This window comes from Cyclopterus lumpus, chromosome 18, assembly GCF_009769545.1.
Source record: "Cyclopterus lumpus isolate fCycLum1 chromosome 18, fCycLum1.pri, whole genome shotgun sequence".
NCBI lineage: Eukaryota > Metazoa > Chordata > Actinopteri > Perciformes > Cyclopteridae > Cyclopterus > Cyclopterus lumpus.
In genome coordinates, this window is record NC_046983.1 from 524700 (window position 1) to 547516 (window position 22817).

A 22817-nucleotide genomic window follows, 5' to 3' on the forward strand; every position below is an offset into this window, starting at 1 on the left:
AGTTATATTAGTAGTAGTAGTGGTAGTAGTAGTAGTAGTGGTAGTTATATTAGTAGTAGTAGTGGTAGTAGTAGTAGTAGTAGTAGTAGTGGTAGTAGTAGTAGTAGTAGTAGTAGTGGTAGTAGTAGTAGTGGTAGTAGTAGTGGTAGTAGTAGTAGTGGTAGTAGTGGTAGTAGTAGTAGTAGTAGTAGTAGTAGTAGTAGTGGTAGTTATATTAGTAGTAGTGGTAGTAGTAGTAGTAGTGTTAGTGGTAGTGGTAGTAGTGGTAGTTATATTAGTAGTAGTAGTAGTAGTGGTAGTAGTAGTAGTAGTAGTGGTAGTAGTGGTACTAGTAGTAGTGGTAGTTATATTAGTAGTAGTAGTAGTGGTAGTAGTAGTAGTAGTAGTAGTAGTAGTAGTAGTATTGGTAGTTATATTAGTAGTAGTGGTAGTAGTAGTAGTAGTGTTAGTGGTAGTGGTAGTAGTAGTGGTAGTAGTAGTAGTAGTAGTAGCAGTAGTAGTAGTAGTAGTAGCAGTAGTAGTAGTGGTAGTTATATTAGTAGTAGTAGTGGTAGTAGTAGTAGTAGTAGTGGTAGTAGTAGTAGTGGTAGTTATATTAGTAGTAGTAGTGGTAGTAGTAGTAGTAGTGGTAGTTATATTAGTAGTAGTAGTGGTAGTAGTAGTAGTAGTAGTAGTAGTGGTAGTAGTAGTAGTAGTAGTAGTAGTGGTAGTAGTAGTAGTGGTAGTAGTAGTGGTAGTAGTAGTAGTGGTAGTTATATTAGTAGTAGTAGTAGTAGTAGTAGTAGTAGTAGTAGTAGTCGTAGTTATATTAGTATTTAGTGTGTTTGTATGTGTGACTGTGTGTGTTTGTGTGTGTGACTGTGTGTGTCTGTGTGTGTTTGTGTGTGTTTGTATGTGTTTGTGTGTGTTTGTGACTGTGTGTGTTTGTGTGTGTGTTTGTGTGTGTTTGTGACTGTGTGTGTTTGTGTGTGTGACTGTGTGTGTTTGTGTGTGTATGCGTGCGTGAGAGAGGGGGCGTGGCTGTGACAGGTTTCTACAAGCCACCAGCTACAGTATGCATACCCTGGGGAGAAAACACACACACACACTAGTAGTTATAGTAACTACAGTAGTATTAGTAACACTAGTAGTTATAGTAACTGTAGTAGTATTAGTAACACTAGTAGTTATAGTAACACTAGTAGTATTAGTAACACTAGTAGCATTTTAAAGTACTTTAGTAGTTTAATTAACCTTGGCTAACAGTCTTTGTGCTAAGCTAGGCTAAACATGAGCTAAGAGGAAGTGCTGAATGTCACTCTCTCTCTCACTTCCTCTGTAACGGTGAATCTTTAGAAGAGGAAGTGGGCTGTGTGTGTCCTTATAAGGACACACACGTTATTGAAGATAATGGAAGTGTTTTTTGTTTTGTGGCCTACTTCCTGTCACCAACCTCTGCTTCCTGTTGGCAGGACGACACCCCAGAATAGTTTGACTCACAGCAGGAAGAAGACAACGCTTTTACTTATTTAAAGCTCAACGACAGAGAATGAAACCTTGTCTTGGAGCCTACATTTCCCATCATGCACCTGCATTCTGATGAAGATGTGGAACAGTGAGGACTTTAATTCTTTAATTCTTTCACAGAAACATTAAAGCTTCATTATAGATTCACTCTTCCTGTTCCTGTCAACACAAACACAACTTTTCATTATGTATATATATATTATATTATGGTTATATTTGGACAAAAGGTAAGATTATGAGAATGAATAGTTGTATTCACAAGATTTAAAGCAAACACTTATTTGGAGTAAATATATTTAAAGGAACAGTAACTAGTTGTAATACTTCCAAGAATAAAATAACATAATAAAATTCACAGAGGGACAAAAAAGTGAGGCGCACACAGTTTATTTTTCCATCTTTCCCATGATGCCGTGCGGAGGAGTCACAGATTTACAAATAAAATGCATTATTTTTCATTATTGACAACATCCCTAATGATGTGTGAACTATAGCAATTCAACATCCTCTTTACAAAAAGAAAACAAAGTATGTGCAAGTGTGTACTTGTACATCTTTGTGAGGACCACTTTGGGATTCAGACCTGGTTCTGGGTCAGGGCCCAGGCCATGCGTTATGTAAATGAGGGGCCCCACAATGACAGAAGTACAGGGACGTGTGTGTTTATCTTGAAGGAACAGTCCACCAACCGCAGCGGGACTGTTCCTTTAAATTCTTCAGCTTGGAGTTCTGAAGATGTGAGGTCAGAGTGAGTGTGAGTGTGTGTGTGTGTGTGTGTTAGCGGTCCAGGACCCGGGTCTTGTAGAGGCGGTTCATCTGCTCCAGGAAGATGAAGGTGAGCACGGTGTGCGGCCCGAGGCGAGCGTAGTACGGAGTGAAGCCTTTCCACAGAGAGAAGAAGCCCTCGTTCCTCACGACGCGCATCAGGACCTCCTGGAGGACAGGAAGCGGCTCAGAACATAGCAGATAGAAAGAATAGGAATATATATATATATATATATACATATATATACACACATATATATATATCTATATATATATATGTATATCTATGCAGACTCACCAAACCGTTTTTATACTCAGGTTTCCCGTCGATCATCCTCATGCTCTGGATCCTGTGAGACAAGAAGGAAGTTAGAACCTCACCTGGTCTACGTCAGTCTGAGGTCTCACCTGGTCTACGTCAGTCTGAGGTCTCACCTGGTCTACGTCAGTCTGAGGTCTCACCTGGTCTACGTCAGTCTGAGGTCTCACCTGGTCTACGTCAGTCTGAGGTCTCACCTGGTCTACGTCAGTCTGAGGTCTCACCTGGTCTACGTCAGTCTGAGGTCTCACCTGGTCTACGTCAGTCTGAGGTCTCACCTGGTCTACGTCAGTCTGAGGTCTCACCTGGTCTACGTCAGTCTGAGGTCTCACCTGGTCTACGTCAGTCTGAGGTCTCACCTGGTCTACGTCAGTCTGAGGTCTCACCTGGTCTACGTCAGTCTGAGGTCTTACCTGGTCTACATCAGTCTGAGGTCTCACCTGGTCTACGTCAGTCTGAGGTCTCACCTGGTCTACGTCAGTCTGAGGTCTCACCTGGTCTACGTCAGTCTGAGGTCTCACCTGGTCACGTCAGTCTGAGGTCTCACCTGGTCTACGTCAGTCTGAGGTCTCACCTGGTCTACGTCAGTCTGAGGTCTCACCTGGTCTACGTCAGTCTGAGGTCTCACCTGGTCTACGTCAGTCTGAGGTCTCACCTGGTCTACGTCAGTCTGAGGTCTCACCTGGTCACGTCAGTCTGAGGTCTCACCTGGTCTACATCAGTCTGAGGTCTCACCTGGTCTACGTCAGTCTGAGGTCTCACCTGGTCACGTCAGTCTGAGGTCTCACCTGGTCTACGTCAGTCTGAGGTCTCACCTGGTCTACGTCAGTCTGAGGTCTCACCTGGTCACGTCAGTCTGAGGTCTCACCTGGTCTACATCAGTCTGAGGTCTCACCTGGTCTACGTCAGTCTGAGGTCTCACCTGGTCTACGTCAGTCTGAGGTCTCACCTGGTCTACGTCAGTCTGAGGTCTCACCTGGTCTACATCAGTCTGAGGTCTCACCTGGTCTACATCAGTCTGAGGTCTTACCTGGTCACGTCAGTCTGAGGTCTCACCTGGTCTACATCAGTCTGAGGTCTTACCTGGTCACGTCAGTCTGAGGTCTCACCTGGTCACGTCAGTCTGAGGTCTCACCTGGTCTACATCAGTCTGAGGTCTCACCTGGTCACGTCAGTCTGAGGTCTCACCTGGTCTACATCAGTCTGAGGTCTTACCTGGTCACGTCAGTCTGAGGTCTCACCTGGTCACGTCAGTCTGAGGTCTCACCTGGTCTTGACGATGTCCACAGGCATCGATGCTGCCGTGGTAACGAGACCGCTGATCATACTGGCACAGAAGTGACACAGAATATCGTCCCCAAAATACCCTGAAAATACACATTCCAGTACACGTTTACTGTGTGTACTGTGTACCTGAGTGTAGTACATGTGTGTGTACTGTGTACCTGAGTGTAGTACATGTGTGTGTACTGTGTACCTGAGTGTAGTACATGTGTGTGTACTGTGTACCTGAGTGTAGTACATGTGTGTGTACTGTGTACCTGAGTGTAGTACATGTGTGTACTGTGTACCTGAGTGTAGTACATGTGTGTGTACTGTGTACCTGAGTGTAGTACATGTGTGTGTACTGTGTACCTGAGGGTAGTACATGTGTGTGTACTGTGTACCTGAGGGTAGTACATGTGTGTAGTACATGTGTGTACTGTGTACCTGAGGGTAGTACATGTGTGTGTACTGTGTACCTGAGTGTAGTACATGTGTGTACTGTGTACCTGAGTGTAGTACATGTGTGTACTGTGTACCTGAGTGTAGTACATGTGTGTACTGTGTACCTGAGTGTAGTACATGTGTGTACTGTGTACCTGAGTGTAGTACATGTGTGTACTGTGTACCTGAGTGTAGTACATGTGTGTACTGTGTACCTGAGTGTAGTACATGTGTGTGTACTGTGTACCTGAGTGTAGTACGTGTGTGTACTGTGTACCTGAGTGTAGTACATGTGTGTACTGTGTACCTGAGTGTAGTACATGTGTGTGTACTGTGTACCTGAGTGTAGTACATGTGTGTGTACTGTGTACCTGAGTGTAGTACATGTGTGTAGTACATGTGTGTACTGTGTACCTGAGGGTAGTACATGTGTGTGTACTGTGTACCTGAGTGTAGTACATGTGTGTGTACTGTGTACCTGAGTGTAGTACATGTGTGTGTACTGTGTACCTGAGTGTAGTACATGTGTGTGTACTGTGTACCTGAGTGTAGTACATGTGTGTGTACTGTGTACCTGAGTGTAGTACATGTGTGTGTACTGTGTACCTGAGTGTAGTACATGTGTGTACTGTGTACCTGAGTGTAGTACATGTGTGTACTGTGTACCTGAGTGTAGTACATGTGTGTGTACTGTGTACCTGAGGGTAGTACATGTGTGTAGTACATGTGTGTACTGTGTACCTGAGGGTAGTACATGTGTGTAGTACATGTGTGTACTGTGTACCTGAGGGTAGTACATGTGTGTGTACTGTGTACCTGAGTGTAGTACATGTGTGTACTGTGTACCTGAGTGTAGTACATGTGTGTACTGTGTACCTGAGTGTAGTACATGTGTGTGTACTGTGTACCTGAGGGTAGTACATGTGTGTAGTACATGTGTGTACTGTGTACCTGAGGGTAGTACATGTGTGTGTACTGTGTACCTGAGGGTAGTACATGTGTGTAGTACATGTGTGTACTGTGTACCTGAGGGTAGTACATGTGTGTGTACTGTGTACCTGAGGGTAGTACATGTGTGTACTGTGTACCTGAGTGTAGTACATGTGTGTACTGTGTACCTGAGTGTAGTACATGTGTGTACTGTGTACCTGAGTGTAGTACATGTGTGTACTGTGTACCTGAGTGTAGTACATGTGTGTGTACTGTGTACCTGAGGGTAGTACATGTGTGTAGTACATGTGTGTACTGTGTACCTGAGGGTAGTACATGTGTGTGTACTGTGTACCTGAGGGTAGTACATGTGTGTAGTACATGTGTGTACTGTGTACCTGAGGGTAGTACATGCATGTGTACTGTGTACCTGAGGGTAGTACATGTGTGTGTACTGTGTGTGTAGTACATGTGTGTGTACTGTGTGTGTAGTACATGTGTGTGTACTGTGTGTGTAGTACATGTGTGTGTACTGTGTACCTGAGTCCAGCAGAGCCTGTTTGGACTGTGAGTATGAGGCCAGCTGCGCTGCGTTCACCACCACAGCTCGAGCCATGGTGGGAACACACCCCTACAACACAAACAGTATTTACACAGTGAAGTACGTCTCCATCGGTGATGTCATCAGTGAGGAGCTCACCCTCCACAGCGTGGTGAAGCCTTCCTCTCTGGTGATCCTGGCCAGAGCGTTGAACACATTACTGTACCCTCTCTTCTGGTCTGCAGGGAGACTGGAGAGAGAGAGAGAGAGAGAGAGAGAGAGAGAGAGAGAGAGAGAGAGAGAGTTTATTCAACAGAATAAAACATCGATCAACAGTGTGAAGTCCTGCTAGTGTTTATTACAGCTACATGTATGTATGTATGTATGTGTGTGTACATACATACATGTACTTCATATACATGTGTGTATATATATACACACACACACACACACACACACGTATGTACATGCCTTGCTGATGTCTCACCGTCCATCAGCCGTCATCCTGATCAGAGCGACTTCTGCTGGTGTCCCCACAAACGCTCCTGTAGCTCCGGCCGTCATCCCGATCAGCGCCTGTAGGGGGAGCCACAGCGTGAGTGTGTGTGAAAGCAGCCGAAGCGCCAGCTGGAGGCTCCGCCCTGAAAGCAGCCGAAGCACCAGCTGGAGGCTCCGCCCTGAAAGCAGTCAACGCGCCAGCTGGAGGCTCCGCCCTGAAAGCAGTCAACGCGCCAGCTGGAGGCTCCGCCCTGAAAGCAGTCAACGCGCCAGCTGGAGGCTCCGCCCTGAAAGCAGTCAACGCGCCAGCTGGAGGCTCCGCCCTGAAAGCAGTCAACGCGCCAGCTGGAGGCTCCGCCCTGAAAGCAGTCAACGCGTCAGCTGGAGGCTCCGCCCTGAAAGCAGTCAACGCGCCAGCTGGAGGCTCCGCCCTGAAAGCAGTCAACGCGTCAGCTGGAGGCTCCGCCCTGAAAGCAGTCAACGTGTCAGCTGGAGGCTCCGCCCTGAAAGCAGTCAACGCGTCAGCTGGAGGCTCCGCCCTGAAAGCAGTCAACGCGCCAGCTGGAGGCTCCGCCCTGAAAGCAGTCAACGCGCCAGCTGGAGGCTCCGCCCTGAAAGCAGTCAACGCGCCAGCTGGAGGCTCCGCCCTGAAAGCAGTCAACGCGCCAGCTGGAGGCTCCGCCCTGAAAGCAGTCAACGCGTCAGTACCTTGAGGAGGAAGTTCGGGGGCCGTCCGTCCTCTCCGGTCATCTTCTCAAACAGGATGGTGTAGATTCCCAAACGGGTCGTCGTGTACGTCGCCTGACGCAACAGCCCAGCTGAGAGCCTGTAAACATGTTGTCGTCGTCGTCAATAAAGTATTCTAGAGAGTACTACATGAAGTACCACAGAGTACTACCTACCCTGTGTAGATGCCTCCCACCCCCTCGTTCTTCAGGATGGAGAACAGAGCATGGAAGCTGGTCTTGTACTCTCGAGCCTTTGTTCCTTGACCGCTCAGCTGCATCCGGTTCTTCACCAGGTCCAACGGCTGGACGAAGATGGTCGCACCCATTCTGCACACAGACAGGTAGAGAGAGAAACAGGTAGAGACAGAGGTCCAGTAAGACAGTATTTATGATTGGTCATCAACAGAAAACCAATCAGTGGACTGACGTGTTGCTATAAACAGAATCAGTGAAAGTCCCAACATGGAGTCGTCTGGAAGTCCACAGCAGCTGTCCTTCACTCTGAGACCTTTCAAAGGTCAACGTTTGTGACATTTAAGACAGATCAGGGGTGAGAGATGACCCACAATGCAACAGTGAAGCTGGACAAATCTACCTTCTGAAGGCTCCAGACTTCTTGTACACCACGTCATTATGTTTGATTACATTATAAGTCCAGATTAAATGAAACACGCCTCTTTAGCCCTTTTAGCTCCACCAATATATAACAATGTCTTCATATTTTAATATCATAAACAAATCAAAAAACATAATACCAACTGATTTCAACTAATATCGTGACCATCCTTAATTCACTGAAACATTTAGTGATGGCTACAGTTAGCCCTACAGTAAGTGGCTACAGTTAGCCTGTTAGTTAGCGGCTACAGTTAGCCCCACAGTAAGAGGCTACAGTTAGCCACACAGTAAACAGCTACAGTTAGCCCCACAGTAAACGGCTACAGTTAGCCCCACAGTAAGAGGCTACAGTTAGCCACACAGTAAACAGCTACAGTTAGCCCCACAGTAAACGGCTAGTTAGCGGCTACAGTTAGCCCGACAGTAGTTAGCCCGTTAGTTAGCGGCTACAGTTAGCCAAACAGTAGTTAGCCCGTTAGTTAGCGGCTACAATTAGCCCGACAATAAGCCCGTTAGTTAGCGGCTACAGTAAGCCCGACAGTAGTTAGCCCGAAGAGTTAGGGGCTACAGTTAGCCTCGAAGAGTTAGGGGCTACAGTTAGCTCAAAGAGTTCGGGGCTACAGTTAGCCCGAAGAGTTAGGGGCTACAGTTAGCCCAACAGTAGTTAGCCCGTTAGTTAGCGGCTACAATTAGCCCGTTAGTTAGCGGCTACAGTAAGCCCACCAGTAGTTAGCCCGAATAGTTAGGGGCTACAGTTAGCCCGAAGAGTTAGGGGCTACAGTTAGCCCAACAGTAGTTAGCCCGTTAGTTAGCGGCTACAATTAGCCCGTTAGTTAGGGGCTACAGTTAGCCCAACAGTAGTTAGCCCGTTAGTTAGCGGCTACAATTAGCCCGTTAGTTAGCGGCTACAGTAAGCCCACCAGTAGTTAGCCCGAATAGTTAGGGGCTACAGTTAGCCCGAAGAGTTAGGGGCTACAGTTAGCCCAACAGTAGTTAGCCCGTTAGTTAGCGGCTACAATTAGCCCGTTAGTTAGCGGCTACAGTAAGCCCGACAGTAGTTAGCCCAAATAGTTAGGGGCTACAGTTAGCCTCGAAGAGTTAGGGGCTACAGTTAGCCCGAAGAGTTAGGGGCTACAGTTAGCTCGAAGAGTTAGGGGCTACAGTTAATTTGAAGAGTTAGGGGCTACAGTTAGCCCGAAGAGTTAGGGGCTACAGTTAGCTCGAAGAGTTAGGGGCTACAGTTAGTTTGAAGAGTTAGGGGCTACAGTTAGCCCGAAGAGTTAGGGGCTACAGTTAGCTCGAAGAGTTAGGGGCTACAGTTAGTTTGAAGAGTTAGGGGCTACAGTTAGCTCGAAGAGTTAGGGGCTACAGTTAGTTTGAAGAGTTAGGGGCTACAGTTAGCTCGAAGAGTTAGGGGCTACAGTTAGCCCGAATAGTTAGGGGCTACAGTTAGAATATAATAAAAGTTATTTGTTGTTATCAACTGGTTTACAATGTCTAACCTTTCTTACTGGTTGAACTGGACCATGGTCATCTAGCCGTTAGCCTAGCAGTTAGCCTAGCATAAATTGCCATAGTAACATGTTACTTGATGGAACCGGATACCTTAATATGAGTCGAAGTAGCAAGAAGTCTGGCTTTGGTTTAAAGGAACAGGTCCGCCATCAGATCACAAACTCTCCTTATCTGTCATTGTATCTTCAGAACTGTCCTTCGGCTGGTCTGAGGTCTGTTTTTCAGAACATCAGTGTGACCCCACAGCTGTACTGTGTACTCTATACCATGTTACACAACCTAGCTGTACTTCTTATTGTACTAGCTACATCTCAGAGGTACATGTTGTACTTTTATTCAGATGGTCTCAGACAGATTGAGGTTCTCACAGGACTCGTGATGATTCCATATAGAATATAGATTTCATATAGAATATAGATTTCATATAGAATATCAACCATGTAGATTTAAACAGGAAATACAATGTAACATGCACATTCATGAAGTATTGTCCACAAATATATTTATAAACACTGATCAATCAATACTTTTAACTTAAATACTACATTATGCTAATGATACTTAAATTACGTTTTAAATGCAGGACTAACAGTATTAGTACTTTTACGTAATTAGAGGATATGACGTCACTGTCAATTAACTAGATAAATAGATGTATCTAACGTCGGTCATAGTTCTACGTCACAGATAATGTAATACACTAACCAGATAACCAACCTCACGTTAACTTAACCAGAATAACCAGTTAGTACCAGTTAGCTTCCCCTGACTGCTGACTGACATTAGCACGTTAGCACGTCCTCACGTGACCTACCCGGCCAGACCCCCGAACAGGAACTTGATGGCCTTCGGAGAGGTCTTCGGCTTCGCCTCCGCCATGTTTGAGTGCACGGTCAGATTCCTGCCGCCTGCCTGAGTGCCTCTGAGCCGAACACCTGCTCTCTCTAGCCGGTACAGCAGCACAGCAGCCGGGCCAAGGTGACTCTGTGGAGCAGCAGGCTGGGAGACTGCAGCGGACCAATCAGGAGGCGTTGCATTCAGGAACCCCCGTTGATCTGAGGTCTCGCGAGTAAAACGATCACTCCTCATATTTAGTGTAAATATGAACTACATTTAACTGTAAATGTAGTTTAGATGGATAGTGTAGTTTCTGACTGACTTATTTTGGAACAGCTCACACATCAAATATTTTATTATTGTGTTTGTATAAATACTTTGGGAATGCTGAAGATTATTATTGCTATTACATTCATTTTCTCAATATGTAAATTGTATATTTAAAGAGTTATTTGTTTACTGAAAGCTTAGTGCTAATGAACAGCTAAGGGCCCAAATGAATGTATACATAAATGTATATATATACACATTAATATGTATATATATATATACATTAATGTATATATACGTATATATATACATTAATGTATATATATATGTATATATGTATATATATACATATTAATGGGTGTGTATATACATACATTAATGTGTATATATACATATACATATATATAATAATATAATAGTATTACAGGATTTACTAGAATATAATATTATACAATTTAATATAATAATATTATTAATATTAACAAATGTTACGTTTGTTGTTGAGTAAAACAACAAACGTAAATTGAAGCAGGAAAGGATCGACGTGCCTGGCATCCAATAGAATGCCAGGCTTTGAAATCCCCCTGCACTCATTGGGTGTCAGTTCCAAAGAGGCGGGGCCTGTGAATGCGACAGCTGGCTGCGGAAGTAGAGGTGAGTGGGGACTCGAACCTGTGATTCTACCGGAATAAAGTCCGGTCTGTCTGCTTCTACTGATAGTCACCGAGTCTGTGACCGGTATCAGCAGCTAACGGGACTTCCTGCTTCCTCGTGTCTCCGGTAGTTTACACGTCATGTGACGGAGCACTTAGCGTTAGCTCCCTAAAACTATAACTATAATCTATAATCTCAAACAACGTGTTGTATTAATGTTGTTCATATACATACAGGCTGGAGAAGAACACACATATAATGTACCCTTTATTTAGGTTGTTACTTAAGTATTATATAATAATAAAAATAATAATAATATTATTATTTGTATTATCAAGAATATTATTTGGATTATTACTATTTTTATTATTAAGATACTTTTTATTCTGAAGTTTGTTATTATATTATTATATATACATTATTATTTGTATTATTACTATTATTATTTGTATTAATCTATCATCCATCCATCCATTTTCAATACCGCTTATCCTCATTAGGGGGCGCTGGAGCCTATCCCAGCTGACATAGGGCGAAGGCAGGGGACACCCTGGACAGGCCGCCAGTCCATCGAGGGCACATGTAGGGACATACAACCATTCACTCTCACATTCACACCTATTTGGCCAATTATATTATTGTTATTTTATAAATACTACTATTATTATTTGTATTTTGTAAATACTATTATTATTTTATAAATACTATTGTTATTAGTAGTTTTTTGTAAAAACTATTATTATTATTGTTGCTAACTTATGGTCCAACACTAGATGGAAGTGTTTCCTTGTTTGTTTCTCCACTGGATTTAAATAAAGTTAAAATAAAAAAAACGTCCCGTGATGCATTGCGGGCTCCGTTGCCAGGATACAGCTCTCAGTGGCTCGTTATCTCAACTTTAGAAACAGAACGAGTCTTTGTTTCATCCGGTAAACCGTCGGTGAAGTCCTCCGGTTTGCTGGTTTCTGATGCTCGTCGGTAACCGGAACAAGAACCTACAACGCGAAACCGGAGGGTCCCATGGAGCGAGCCGAGCGGGAGAGAGACGCCAGCCTGCTGAAGAACCAGCCGTACGACGAGAGCCTGGAGGTGTTGGACCCGGAGGAGGTGCACAGCCCGCAGGTAACGTTATTACCTACCGGTAACGACCTCCGGTTATTACAGCTAACGTTATTACCGGTAACGTCCTCCTGTTATTACAGGTACCGTTATTACACTTAACGTTATTACCAGTAACGTCTTCTGGTTATTACAGGTCATGTTATCACAGGTAATGTTATTACAGGTAATGTTATTACAGGTCATGTTATCACAGGTAATGTTATTACAGGTAATGTTATTACAGGTAATGTTATTACAGGTCATGTTATCACAGGTAATGTTATTACAGGTAATGTTATTAGTTAAAGTACACCAGTATAATGATCTTTGTGTAGTTAAAGTACACTAGTATTATGATCTTTGTGTAGTTAAAGTACACTAGTATTATGATCTTTGTGTAGTTAAAGTACACTAGTATTATGGTCTTTGTGTAGTTAAAGTACACTAGTATTATGGTCTTTGTGTAGTTAAAGTACACTAGTATTATGATCTTTGTGTAGTTAAAGTACACTAGTATTATGGTCTTTGTGTAGTTAAAGTACACTAGTATTATGATCTTTGTGTAGTTAAAGTACACTAGTATTATGGTCTTTGTGTAGTTAAAGTACACTAGTTGTAGTATTATGGTCTTTGTGTAGTTAAAGTACACTAGTATTATGGTCTTTGTGTAGTTAAAGTACACTAGTTGTAGTATTATGGTCTTTGTGTAGTTAAAGTACACTAGTATTATGGTCTTTGTGTAGTTAAAGTACACTAGTTGTAGTATTATGGTCTTTGTGTAGTTAAAGTACACTAGTTGTAGTATTATGGTCTTTGTGTAGTTAAAGTACACTAGTATTATGGTCTTTGTGTAGTTAAAGTACACTAGTTGTAGTATTATGGTCTTTGTGTAGTTAAAGTACACTAGTTGTAGTATTATGGTCTTTGTGTAGTTAAAGTACACTAGTTGTAGTATTATGGTCTTTGTGTAGTTAAAGTACACTAGTATTATGGTCTTTGTGTAGTTAAAGTACACTAGTTGTAGTATTATGGTCTTTGTGTAGTTAAAGTACACTAGTTGTAGTATTATGATCTTTGTGTAGTTAAAGTACACTAGTTGTAGTATTATGATCTTTGTGTAGTTAAAGTACACTAGTATTATGGTCTTTGTGTAGTTAAAGTACACTAGTATTATGGTCTTTGTGTAGTTAAAGTACACTAGTATTATGATCTTTGTGTAGTTAAAGTACACTAGTATTATGATCTTTGTGTAGTTAAAGTACACTAGTATTATGATCTTTGTGTAGTTAAAGTACACTAGTTGTAGTATTATGATCTTTGTGTAGTTAAAGTACACTAGTTGTAGTATTATGATCTTTGTGTAGTTAAAGTACACTAGTTGTAGTATTATGATCTTTGTGTAGTTAAAGTACACAAGTATTATGATCTTTGTGTAGTTAAAGTACACTAGTATTATGGTCTTTGTGTAGTTAAAGTACACTAGTTGTAGTATTATGATCTTTGTGTAGTTAAAGTACACAAGTATTATGATCTTTGTGTAGTTAAAGTACACTAGTATTATGATCTTTGTGTAGTTAAAGTACACTAGTATTATGGTCTTTGTGTAGTTAAAGTACACTAGTTGTAGTATTATGGTCTTTGTGTAGTTAAAGTACACTAGTTGTAGTATTATGATCTTTGTGTAGTTAAAGTACACTAGTATTATGATCTTTGTGTAGTTAAAGTACACTAGTTGTAGTATTATGATCTTTGTGTAGTTAAAGTACACTAGTTGTAGTATTATGATCTTTGTGTAGTTAAAGTACACTAGTTGTAGTATTATGATCTTTGTGTAGTTAAAGTACACTAGTATTATGGTCTTTGTGTAGTTAAAGTACACTAGTTGTAGTATTATGGTCTTTGTGTAGTTAAAGTACACTAGTATTATGATCTTTGTGTAGTTAAAGTACACTAGTTGTAGTATTATGGTCTTTGTGTAGTTAAAGTACACTAGTTGTAGTATTATGATCTTTGTGTAGTTAAAGTACACTAGTATAATGATCTTTGTGTAGTTAAAGTACACTAGTTGTAGTATTATGATCTTTGTGTAGTTAAAGTACACTAGTTGTAGTATTATGATCTTTGTGTAGTTAAAGTACACTAGTTGTAGTATTATGGTCTTTGTGTAGTTAAAGTACACTAGTTGTAGTATTATGGTCTTTGTGTAGTTAAAGTACACAAGTATTATGATCTTTGTGTAGTTAAAGTACACTAGTTGTAGTATTATGGTCTTTGTGTAGTTAAAGTACACTAGTTGTAGTATTATGATCTTTGTGTAGTTAAAGTACACTAGTTGTAGTATTATGGTCTTTGTGTAGTTAAAGTACACTAGTATTATGGTCTTTGTGTAGTTAAAGTACACTAGTTGTAGTATTATGATCTTTGTGTAGTTAAAGTACACTAGTTGTAGTATTATGGTCTTTGTGTAGTTAAAGTACACTAGTTGTAGTATTATGGTCTTTGTGTAGTTAAAGTACACTAGTTGTAGTATTATGATCTTTGTGTAGTTAAAGTACACTAGTTGTAGTATTATGGTCTTTGTGTAGTTAAAGTACACTAGTTGTAGTATTATGATCTTTGTGTAGTTAAAGTACACTAGTTGTAGTATTATGATCTTTGTGTAGTTAAAGTACACTAGTTGTAGTATTATGGTCTTTGTGTAGTTAAAGTACACTAGTTGTAGTATTATGATCTTTGTGTAGTTAAAGTACACTAGTTGTAGTATTATGGTCTTTGTGTAGTTAAAGTACACTAGTTGTAGTATTATGATCTTTGTGTAGTTAAAGTACACTAGTTGTAGTATTATGGTCTTTGTGTAGTTAAAGTACACAAGTATTATGATCTTTGTGTAGTTAAAGTACACTAGTTGTAGTATTATGGTCTTTGTGTAGTTAAAGTACACTAGTTGTAGTATTATGGTCTTTGTGTAGTTAAAGTACACAAGTATTATGATCTTTGTGTAGTTAAAGTACACTAGTTGTAGTATTATGGTCTTTGTGTAGTTAAAGTACACTAGTATTATGATCTTTGTGTAGTTAAAGTACACTAGTATTATGGTCTTTGTGTAGTTAAAGTACACTAGTATTATGATCTTTGTGTAGTTAAAGTACACTAGTTGTAGTATTATGATCTTTGTGTAGTTAAAGTACACTAGTTGTAGTATTATGGTCTTTGTGTAGTTAAAGTACACTAGTATTATGGTCTTTGTGTAGTTAAAGTACACTAGTTGTAGTATTATGGTCTTTGTGTAGTTAAAGTACACTAGTTGTAGTATTATGATCTTTGTGTAGTTAAAGTACACAAGTATTATGATCTTTGTGTAGTTAAAGTACACTAGTTGTAGTATTATGGTCTTTGTGTAGTTAAAGTACACTAGTATTATGGTCTTTGTGTAGTTAAAGTACACTAGTATTATGATCTTTGTGTAGTTAAAGTACACTAGTATTATGATCTTTGTGTAGTTAAAGTACACTAGTTGTAGTATTATGATCTTTGTGTAGTTAAAGTACACTAGTTGTAGTATTATGGTCTTTGTGTAGTTAAAGTACACTAGTTGTAGTATTATGGTCTTTGTGTAGTTAAAGTACACTAGTATTATGATCTTTGTGTAGTTAAAGTACACTAGTTGTAGTATTATGATCTTTGTGTAGTTAAAGTACACTAGTTGTAGTATTATGGTCTTTGTGTAGTTAAAGTACACTAGTATTATGGTCTTTGTGTAGTTAAAGTACACTAGTTGTAGTATTATGGTCTTTGTGTAGTTAAAGTACACTAGTATTATGGTCTTTGTGTAGTTAAAGTACACTAGTATTATGGTCTTTGTGTAGTTAAAGTACACTAGTATTATGGTCTTTGTGTAGTTAAAGTACACTAGTTGTAGTATTATGGTCTTTGTGTAGTTAAAGTACACTAGTTGTAGTATTATGGTCTTTGTGTAGTTAAAGTACACTAGTTGTAGTATTATGATCTTTGTGTAGTTAAAGTACACTAGTATTATGGTCTTTGTGTAGTTAAAGTACACTAGTTGTAGTATTATGGTCTTTGTGTAGTTAAAGTACACTAGTTGTAGTATTATGATCTTTGTGTAGTTAAAGTACACAAGTATTATGATCTTTGTGTAGTTAAAGTACACAAGTATTATGATCTTTGTGTAGTTAAAGTACACTAGTTGTAGTATTATGGTCTTTGTGTAGTTAAAGTACACTAGTATTATGGTCTTTGTGTAGTTAAAGTACACTAGTATTATGATCTTTGTGTAGTTAAAGTACACTAGTATTATGATCTTTGTGTAGTTAAAGTACACTAGTTGTAGTATTATGATCTTTGTGTAGTTAAAGTACACTAGTTGTAGTATTATGGTCTTTGTGTAGTTAAAGTACACTAGTTGTAGTATTATGGTCTTTGTGTAGTTAAAGTACACTAGTATTATGATCTTTGTGTAGTTAAAGTACACTAGTTGTAGTATTATGATCTTTGTGTAGTTAAAGTACACTAGTTGTAGTATTATGGTCTTTGTGTAGTTAAAGTACACTAGTATTATGGTCTTTGTGTAGTTAAAGTACACTAGTTGTAGTATTATGGTCTTTGTGTAGTTAAAGTACACTAGTATTATGGTCTTTGTGTAGTTAAAGTACACTAGTATTATGGTCTTTGTGTAGTTAAAGTACACTAGTATTATGGTCTTTGTGTAGTTAAAGTACACTAGTATTATGGTCTTTGTGTAGTTAAAGTACACTAGTTGTAGTATTATGATCTTTGTGTAGTTAAAGTACACTAGTTGTAGTATTATGGTCTTTGTGTAGTTAAAGTACACTAGTTGTAGTATTATGGTCTTTGTGTAGTTAAAGTACACTAGTTGTAGTATTATGGTCTTTGTGTAGTTAAAGTACACTAGTTGTAGTATTATGGTCTTTGTGTAGTTAAAGTACACTAGTTGTAGTATTATGGTCTTTGTGTAGTTAAAGTACACTAGTTGTAGTATTATGGTCTTTGTGTAGTTAAAGTACACTAGTTGTAGTATTATGGTCTTTGTGTAGTTAAAGTACACTAGTTGTAGTATTATGGTCTTTGTGTAGTTAAAGTACACTAGTTGTAGTATTATGGTCTTTGTGTAGTTAAAGTACACTAGTTGTAGTATTATGGTCTTTGTGTAGTTAAAGTACACTAGTTGTAGTATTATGGTCTTTGTGTAGTTAAAGTACACTAGTTGTAGTATTATGGTCTTTGTGTAGTTAAAGTACACTAGTTGTAGTATTATGGTCTTTGTGTAGTTAAAGTACACTAGTATTATGATCTTTGTGTAGTTAAAGTACACTAGTATTATGATCTTTGTGTAGTTAAAGTACACTAGTTGTAGTATTATGATCTTTGTGTAGTTAAAGTACACTAGTATTATGGTCTTTGTGTAGTTAAAGTACACTAGTATTATGGTCTTTGTGTAGTTAAAGTACACTAGTATTATGGTCTTTGTGTAGTTAAAGTACACTAGTTGTAGTATTATGATCTTTGTGTAGTTAAAGTACACTAGTATTATGATCTTTGTGTAGTTAAAGTACACTAGTATTATGGTCTTTGTGTAGTTAAAGTACACTAGTTGTAGTATTATGGTCTTTGTGTAGTTAAAGTACACTAGTTGTAGTATTATGATCTTTGTGTAGTTAAAGTACACTAGTATTATGGTCTTTGTGTAGTTAAAGTACACTAGTTGTAGTATTATGATCTTTGTGTAGTTAAAGTACACTAGTATTATGATCTTTGTGTAGTTAAAGTACACTAGTATTATGATCTTTGTGTAGTTAAAGTACACTAGTTGTAGTATTATGATCTTTGTGTAGTTAAAGTACACTAGTTGTAGTATTATGATCTTTGTGTAGTTAAAGTACACTAGTATTATGGTCTTTGTGTAGTTAAAGTACACTAGTTGTAGTATTATGATCTTTGTGTAGTTAAAGTACACTAGTATTATGGTCTTTGTGTAGTTAAAGTACACTAGTATTATGATCTTTGTGTAGTTAAAGTACACTAGTATTATGGTCTTTGTGTAGTTAAAGTACACTAGTTGTAGTATTATGGTCTTTGTGTAGTTAAAGTACACTAGTATTATGGTCTTTGTGTAGTTAAAGTACACTAGTATTATGATCTTTGTGTAGTTAAAGTACACTAGTATTATGATCTTTGTGTAGTTAAAGTACACTAGTATTATGATCTTTGTGTAGTTAAAGTACACTAGTATTATGATCTTTGTGTAGTTAAAGTACACTAGTATTATGGTCTTTGTGTAGTTAAAGTACACTAGTTGTAGTATTATGATCTTTGTGTAGTTAAAGTACACTAGTTGTAGTATTATGGTCTTTGTGTAGTTAAAGTACACTAGTATTATGATCTTTGTGTAGTTAAAGTACACTAGTTGTAGTATTATGATCTTTGTGTAGTTAAAGTACACTAGTTGTAGTATTATGGTCTTTGTGTAGTTAAAGTACACTAGTATTATGGTCTTTGTGTAGTTAAAGTACACTAGTATTATGATCTTTGTGTAGTTAAAGTACACTAGTTGTAGTATTATGGTCTTTGTGTAGTTAAAGTACACTAGTTGTAGTATTATGATCTTTGTGTAGTTAAAGTACACTAGTTGTAGTATTATGATCTTTGTGTAGTTAAAGTACACTAGTTGTAGTATTATGGTCTTTGTGTAGTTAAAGTACACTAGTTGTAGTATTATGGTCTTTGTGTAGTTAAAGTACACTAGTTGTAGTAGTAAGTACACAGTCAGTGAAAGTACAATAGTTGTACTGCAGTATTTATGCCTGTGTAGATCCTCTGGAGAGAAGACGTCTCACTCTGTAGACGTTGTTGGGAAACAGAAAGAGTGAGAGGGCGACTGATGAAGATCAAGATGATTCCTGTCTTTTCAGTCGGAGTCCACGAGGAGCAGGAGGGGGCGTGGCCTGATATCGACCAACAGCGACGATTTTGACGAGGACCGCGCTCCTCAGCCGACGAGCGAGGAAGAGGAGGAGGAGGAAGAAGAAGAGGAGGTCTCTGATGAAGAGGATTCTGATGAAGACGAGGATCCCTGTGAGGCTCCCGAGGGGGTGTACGACCCCGCGGACTACGCCAACCTGCCCGTCAGCACCGAGATCAAGGAGCTGTTCCAGTACATCACACGGTGAGCGGGTCCTCAGCTCCTCCCATCAGTGTGTGAATGTTAGTTACCTGGTGGCCAGGTGGAACCTTAGCTCCTCCCATCAGTGTGTGAATGTTAGTTACCTGGTGGCCAGGTGGAACCTTAGCTCCTCCCATCAGTGTGTGAATGTTAGTTACCTGGTGGCCAGGTGGAACCTTAGCTCCTCCCATCAGTGTGTGAATGTTAGTTACCTGGTGGCCAGGTGGAGCCTTAGCTCCTCCCATCAGTGTGTGAATGTTAGTTACCTGGTGGCCAGGTGGAACCTTAGCTCCTCCTATCAGGGTGTGAATGTTAGTTACTGCTGATGGACAGGTGGAACCTTAGCTCCTCCCATCAGTGTGTGAATGTTAGTTACCTGGTGGCCAGGTGGAACCTTAGCTCCTCCTATCAGGGTGTGAATGTTAGTTACTGCTGATGGACAGGTGGAACCTTAGCTCCTCCCATCAGTGTGTGAATGTTAGTTACTGCTGATGGACAGGTGGAACCTTAGCTCCTCCCATCAGGGTGTGAATGTTAGTTACTGCTGATGGACAGGTGGAACCTTAGCTCCTCCCATCAGGGTGTGAATGTTAGTTACTGCTGATGGACAGGTGGAACCTTAGCTCCTCCCATCAGGGTGTGAATGTTAGTTACTGCTGATGGACAGGTGGAACCTTAGCTCCTCCTATCAGGGTGTGAATGTTAGTTACTGCTGATGGACAGGTGGAACCTTAGCTCCTCCCATCAGGGTGTGAATGTTAGTTACTGCTGATGGACACGTGGAACCTTAGCTCCTCCCATCAGGGTGTGAATGATGTCATGTAGTGTTAAAGCGCTTTGAGTGGTCAGTACCGGTCCATTTACATTCTTCATCATGTTCTGCTCTCTGAGTGCCATATTTCCCATGGTGCACCAGTAACCGTCTCATGTGTCCCCCCCAGCTACAGCCCCCAGGCCCTGGAGCTGGATCACAGCCTGAAGCCCTTCATCCCGGACTTCATCCCAGCTGTAGGCGACATCGACGCCTTCCTCAAGGTACGGACAGGAAGTGATCCGAGTCAGCTGACCAGCAGGTCCAATCAGGTCACTTGGGAAACAAGAGATGTCATTGGCTGCTGGAGGAGACTGTTGAACCAATCAGGAGCGGGTTGAAGAAAACACAGTGATTCATCTGTTTTTTCCTCGTCTGTGTGACCTCTGACCCCGAGTGTGTGACCTCTGACCTGTGTGGCGTTCAGGTGCCGAGGCCGGACGGTAAAGCGGACGGTCTGGGTCTGATGCTGCTGGACGAGCCCAGCGTGAAGCAGTCGGACCCCACAGTGATGTCCCTGTGGCTCTCTGAGGAGAGCAAGCAGCAGGGGGCCACCGAGGTGAGGGTCCGTCTGCCCCCCCTCAGCTTCCTGTCCCCCCTGTCCCCCCTCAGCTTCCTGTCCCCCCTGTTCCCCCTCAGCTTCCTGTCCCCCCTGTTCCCCCTCAGCGTCCTGTCCCCCCTGGTCCCCCTCAGCTTCCTGTCCCCCCTGTTCCCCCTCAGCTTCCTGTTCCCCCTGTCCCCCCTCAGCTTCCTGTTCCCCCTGTCCCCCCTCAGCTTCCTGTTCCCCCTGTTCCCCCTCAGCTTCCTGTCCCCCCTGTTCCCCCTCAGCTTCCTGTCCCCCCTGTCCCCCCTCAGCTTCCTGTCCCCCCTGTTCCCCCTCAGCTTCCTGTCCCCCCTGTCCCCCCTCAGCTTCCAGTTCCCTAACGCCCCCCCTGTCCCCCCTCAGCTTCCTGTCCCCCCTGTTCCCCCTCAGCTTCCTGTCCCCCCTGTCCCCCCTCAGCTTCCTGTCCCCCCTGTCCCCCCTCAGCTTCCTGTCCCCCCTGTTCCCCCTCAGCTTCCTGTCCCCTAAGGCCCCCCCTGTACCCCCTCAGCTTCCTGTCCCCCCTGTCCCCCCTCAGCTTCCTGTCCCCCCTGTCCCCCCTCAGCTTCCTGTCCCCCCTCAGCTTCCAGTTCCCTAACGCCCCCCCTGTCCCCCCTCAGCTTCCTGTCCCCCCTGTTCCCCCTCAGCTTCCTGTCCCCCCTGTTCCCCCTCAGCTTCCTGTCCCCCCTGTCCCCCCTCAGCTTCCTGTCCCCTAACGCCCCCCCTGTCCCCCCTCAGCTTCCTGTCCCCTAACGCCCCCCCTGTCCCCCCTCAGCTTCCTGTCCCCCCTGTCCCCCCTCAGCTTCCTGTTCCCCCTCAGCTTCCTGTCCCCCCTGTCCCCCCTCAGCTTCCTGTCCCCCCTGTCCCCCCTCAGCTTCCTGTCCCCCCTGTTCCCCCTCAGCTTCCTGTCCCCTAAGGCCCCCCCTGTACCCCCTCAGCTTCCTGTCCCCCCTGTACCCCCTCAGCTTCCTGTCCCCCCTGTCCCCCCTCAGCTTCCAGTTCCCTAACGCCCCCCCTGTCCCCCCTCAGCTTCCTGTCCCCCCTGTTCCCCCTCAGCTTCCTGTCCCCCCTGTCCCCCCTCAGCTTCCTGTCCCCCCTGTCCCCCCTCAGCTTCCTGTCCCCCCTGTTCCCCCTCAGCTTCCTGTCCCCTAAGGCCCCCCCTGTACCCCCTCAGCTTCCTGTCCCCCCTGTCCCCCCTCAGCTTCCTGTCCCCCCTGTCCCCCCTCAGCTTCCAGTTCCCTAACGCCCCCCCTGTCCCCCCTCAGCTTCCTGTCCCCCCTGTTCCCCCTCAGCTTCCTGTCCCCCCTGTTCCCCCTCAGCTTCCTGTCCCCCCTGTCCCCCCTCAGCTTCCTGTCCCCTAACGCCCCCCCTGTCCCCCCTCCGCTTCCTGTCCCCTAACGCCCCCCCTGTCCCCCCTCAGCTTCCTGTCCCCTAACGCACCCCCTGTCCCCCCTCAGCTTCCTGTCCCCCCTGTCCCCCCTCAGCTTCCTGTCCCCTAACGCACCCCCTGTCCCCCCTCAGCTTCCTGTCCCCCCTGTACCCCCTCAGCTTCCTGTCCCCCCTGTCCCCCCTCAGCTTCCTGTCCCCCCTGTCCCCCCTCAGCTTCCTGTCCCCCCTCAGCTTCCAGTTCCCTAACGCCCCCCCTGTCCCCCCTCAGCTTCCTGTCCCCCCTGTCCCCCCTCAGCTTCCTGTCCCCTAACGCCCCCCCTGTCCCCCCTCAGCTTCCTGTCCCCTAACGCCCCCCCTGTCCCCCCTCAGCTTCCTGTCCCCTAACGCCCCCCCTGTCCCCCCAGCTGAAGAAGGTGACCAGTGTCCCCAGTCCCCGGAGTAACCCCCGTGTGGTGGACAGCTGGGTGGACAGCATCGGCGCTCTGCACCGCTCCAAACCTCCAACCAGTGTCCAGTTCGGGCGTTCGATGCCGGACATCGACAGCCTGATGCAGGAGTGGTCCCCGGAGCTGGAGCAGCTGATTGGACGCCTGCAGCTGCCGCCGGCTCGACTCCACTGCGGCGCCGCCCAGTACGCCGACACCGTCTGCGCCCTGCTGGACATCCCGGTGTACGGCAGCCGGATCCAGTCCCTGTACCTGCTGTTCAGCCTGTACCTGGAGTTCAGGGACTGGCACCCCCTCACCCAGAGGGACTAGGGGTGTGTGTGTGTGTGTGTGTGTGTACCCGTATATATATTATATATATTATTCATTAATAAAAGTATCTCATATAAATACTGTAATAA

General features: G+C 43.0%; 2 protein-coding genes across 5 annotated transcripts; one reads left to right on the forward strand and one right to left on the reverse strand.

Annotated features, from left to right (window-relative positions):
• Positions 1 to 1877: 1877 nt before the first annotated feature.
• On the reverse strand, positions 1878 to 10162 carry slc25a11 (solute carrier family 25 member 11). 2 transcript variants are annotated; one of them, XM_034557391.1, is made up of 9 exons: positions 9942 to 10162; positions 7169 to 7321; positions 6975 to 7092; positions 6256 to 6344; positions 5928 to 6018; positions 5768 to 5858; positions 3858 to 3957; positions 2570 to 2621; positions 1878 to 2439 (listed from the first exon to the last, which is right to left on the reverse strand). In XM_034557391.1, exons 1-9 carry the CDS (start codon positions 10004 to 10006, stop codon positions 2284 to 2286), a joined length of 915 nt encoding a protein of 304 aa, XP_034413282.1. In that variant the 5' UTR covers positions 10007 to 10162; the 3' UTR covers positions 1878 to 2283. The 2 variants fall into 2 exon arrangements, with proteins under 2 accessions (XP_034413282.1, XP_034413283.1); XM_034557392.1 differs by lacking the exon at positions 9942 to 10162 and adding an exon at positions 9218 to 9439.
• Positions 10163 to 10753: 591 nt separating this feature from the next.
• Positions 10754 to 22778, forward strand: ift46 (intraflagellar transport 46 homolog (Chlamydomonas)). Of its 3 annotated transcripts, none has more exons than XM_034557146.1 (6): positions 10754 to 10888; positions 11791 to 12010; positions 18940 to 19193; positions 20132 to 20225; positions 20429 to 20560; positions 22375 to 22778. In XM_034557146.1, exons 2-6 carry the CDS (start codon positions 11909 to 11911, stop codon positions 22726 to 22728), a joined length of 936 nt encoding a protein of 311 aa, XP_034413037.1. In that variant the 5' UTR covers positions 10754 to 10888; positions 11791 to 11908; the 3' UTR covers positions 22729 to 22778. The 3 variants fall into 3 exon arrangements, with proteins under 3 accessions (XP_034413037.1, XP_034413036.1, XP_034413035.1); XM_034557145.1 differs by lacking the exon at positions 10754 to 10888 and adding an exon at positions 11421 to 11470; XM_034557144.1 differs by lacking the exon at positions 10754 to 10888 and having other exon boundaries at positions 11568 to 12010.
• The last annotated feature ends 39 nt before the right edge of the window (positions 22779 to 22817 follow it).

Excerpts from the sequence above, each read along its gene's own strand:
- slc25a11 (XM_034557391.1), bottom strand. The coding sequence starts at position 10,006 with ATGGCGGAGGCGAAGCCGAAGACCTCTCCGAAGGCCATCAAGTTCCTG. Across the intron at positions 7,322-9,941 it reads CTGTTCGGGGGTCTGGCCGG|AATGGGTGCGACCATCTTCG; the intron begins GTAGGTCACGTG and ends GTCTGTGTGCAG. Across the intron at positions 2,440-2,569 it reads CTGAGTATAAAAACGGTTTG|GAGGTCCTGATGCGCGTCGT; the intron begins GTGAGTCTGCAT and ends CCTGTCCTCCAG.
- ift46 (XM_034557146.1), top strand. The coding sequence starts at position 11,909 with ATGGAGCGAGCCGAGCGGGAGAGAGACGCCAGCCTGCTGAAGAACCAG. Across the intron at positions 12,011-18,939 it reads AGGAGGTGCACAGCCCGCAG|TCGGAGTCCACGAGGAGCAG; the intron begins GTAACGTTATTA and ends CTGTCTTTTCAG. Across the intron at positions 20,226-20,428 it reads ACATCGACGCCTTCCTCAAG|GTGCCGAGGCCGGACGGTAA; the intron begins GTACGGACAGGA and ends TGTGGCGTTCAG.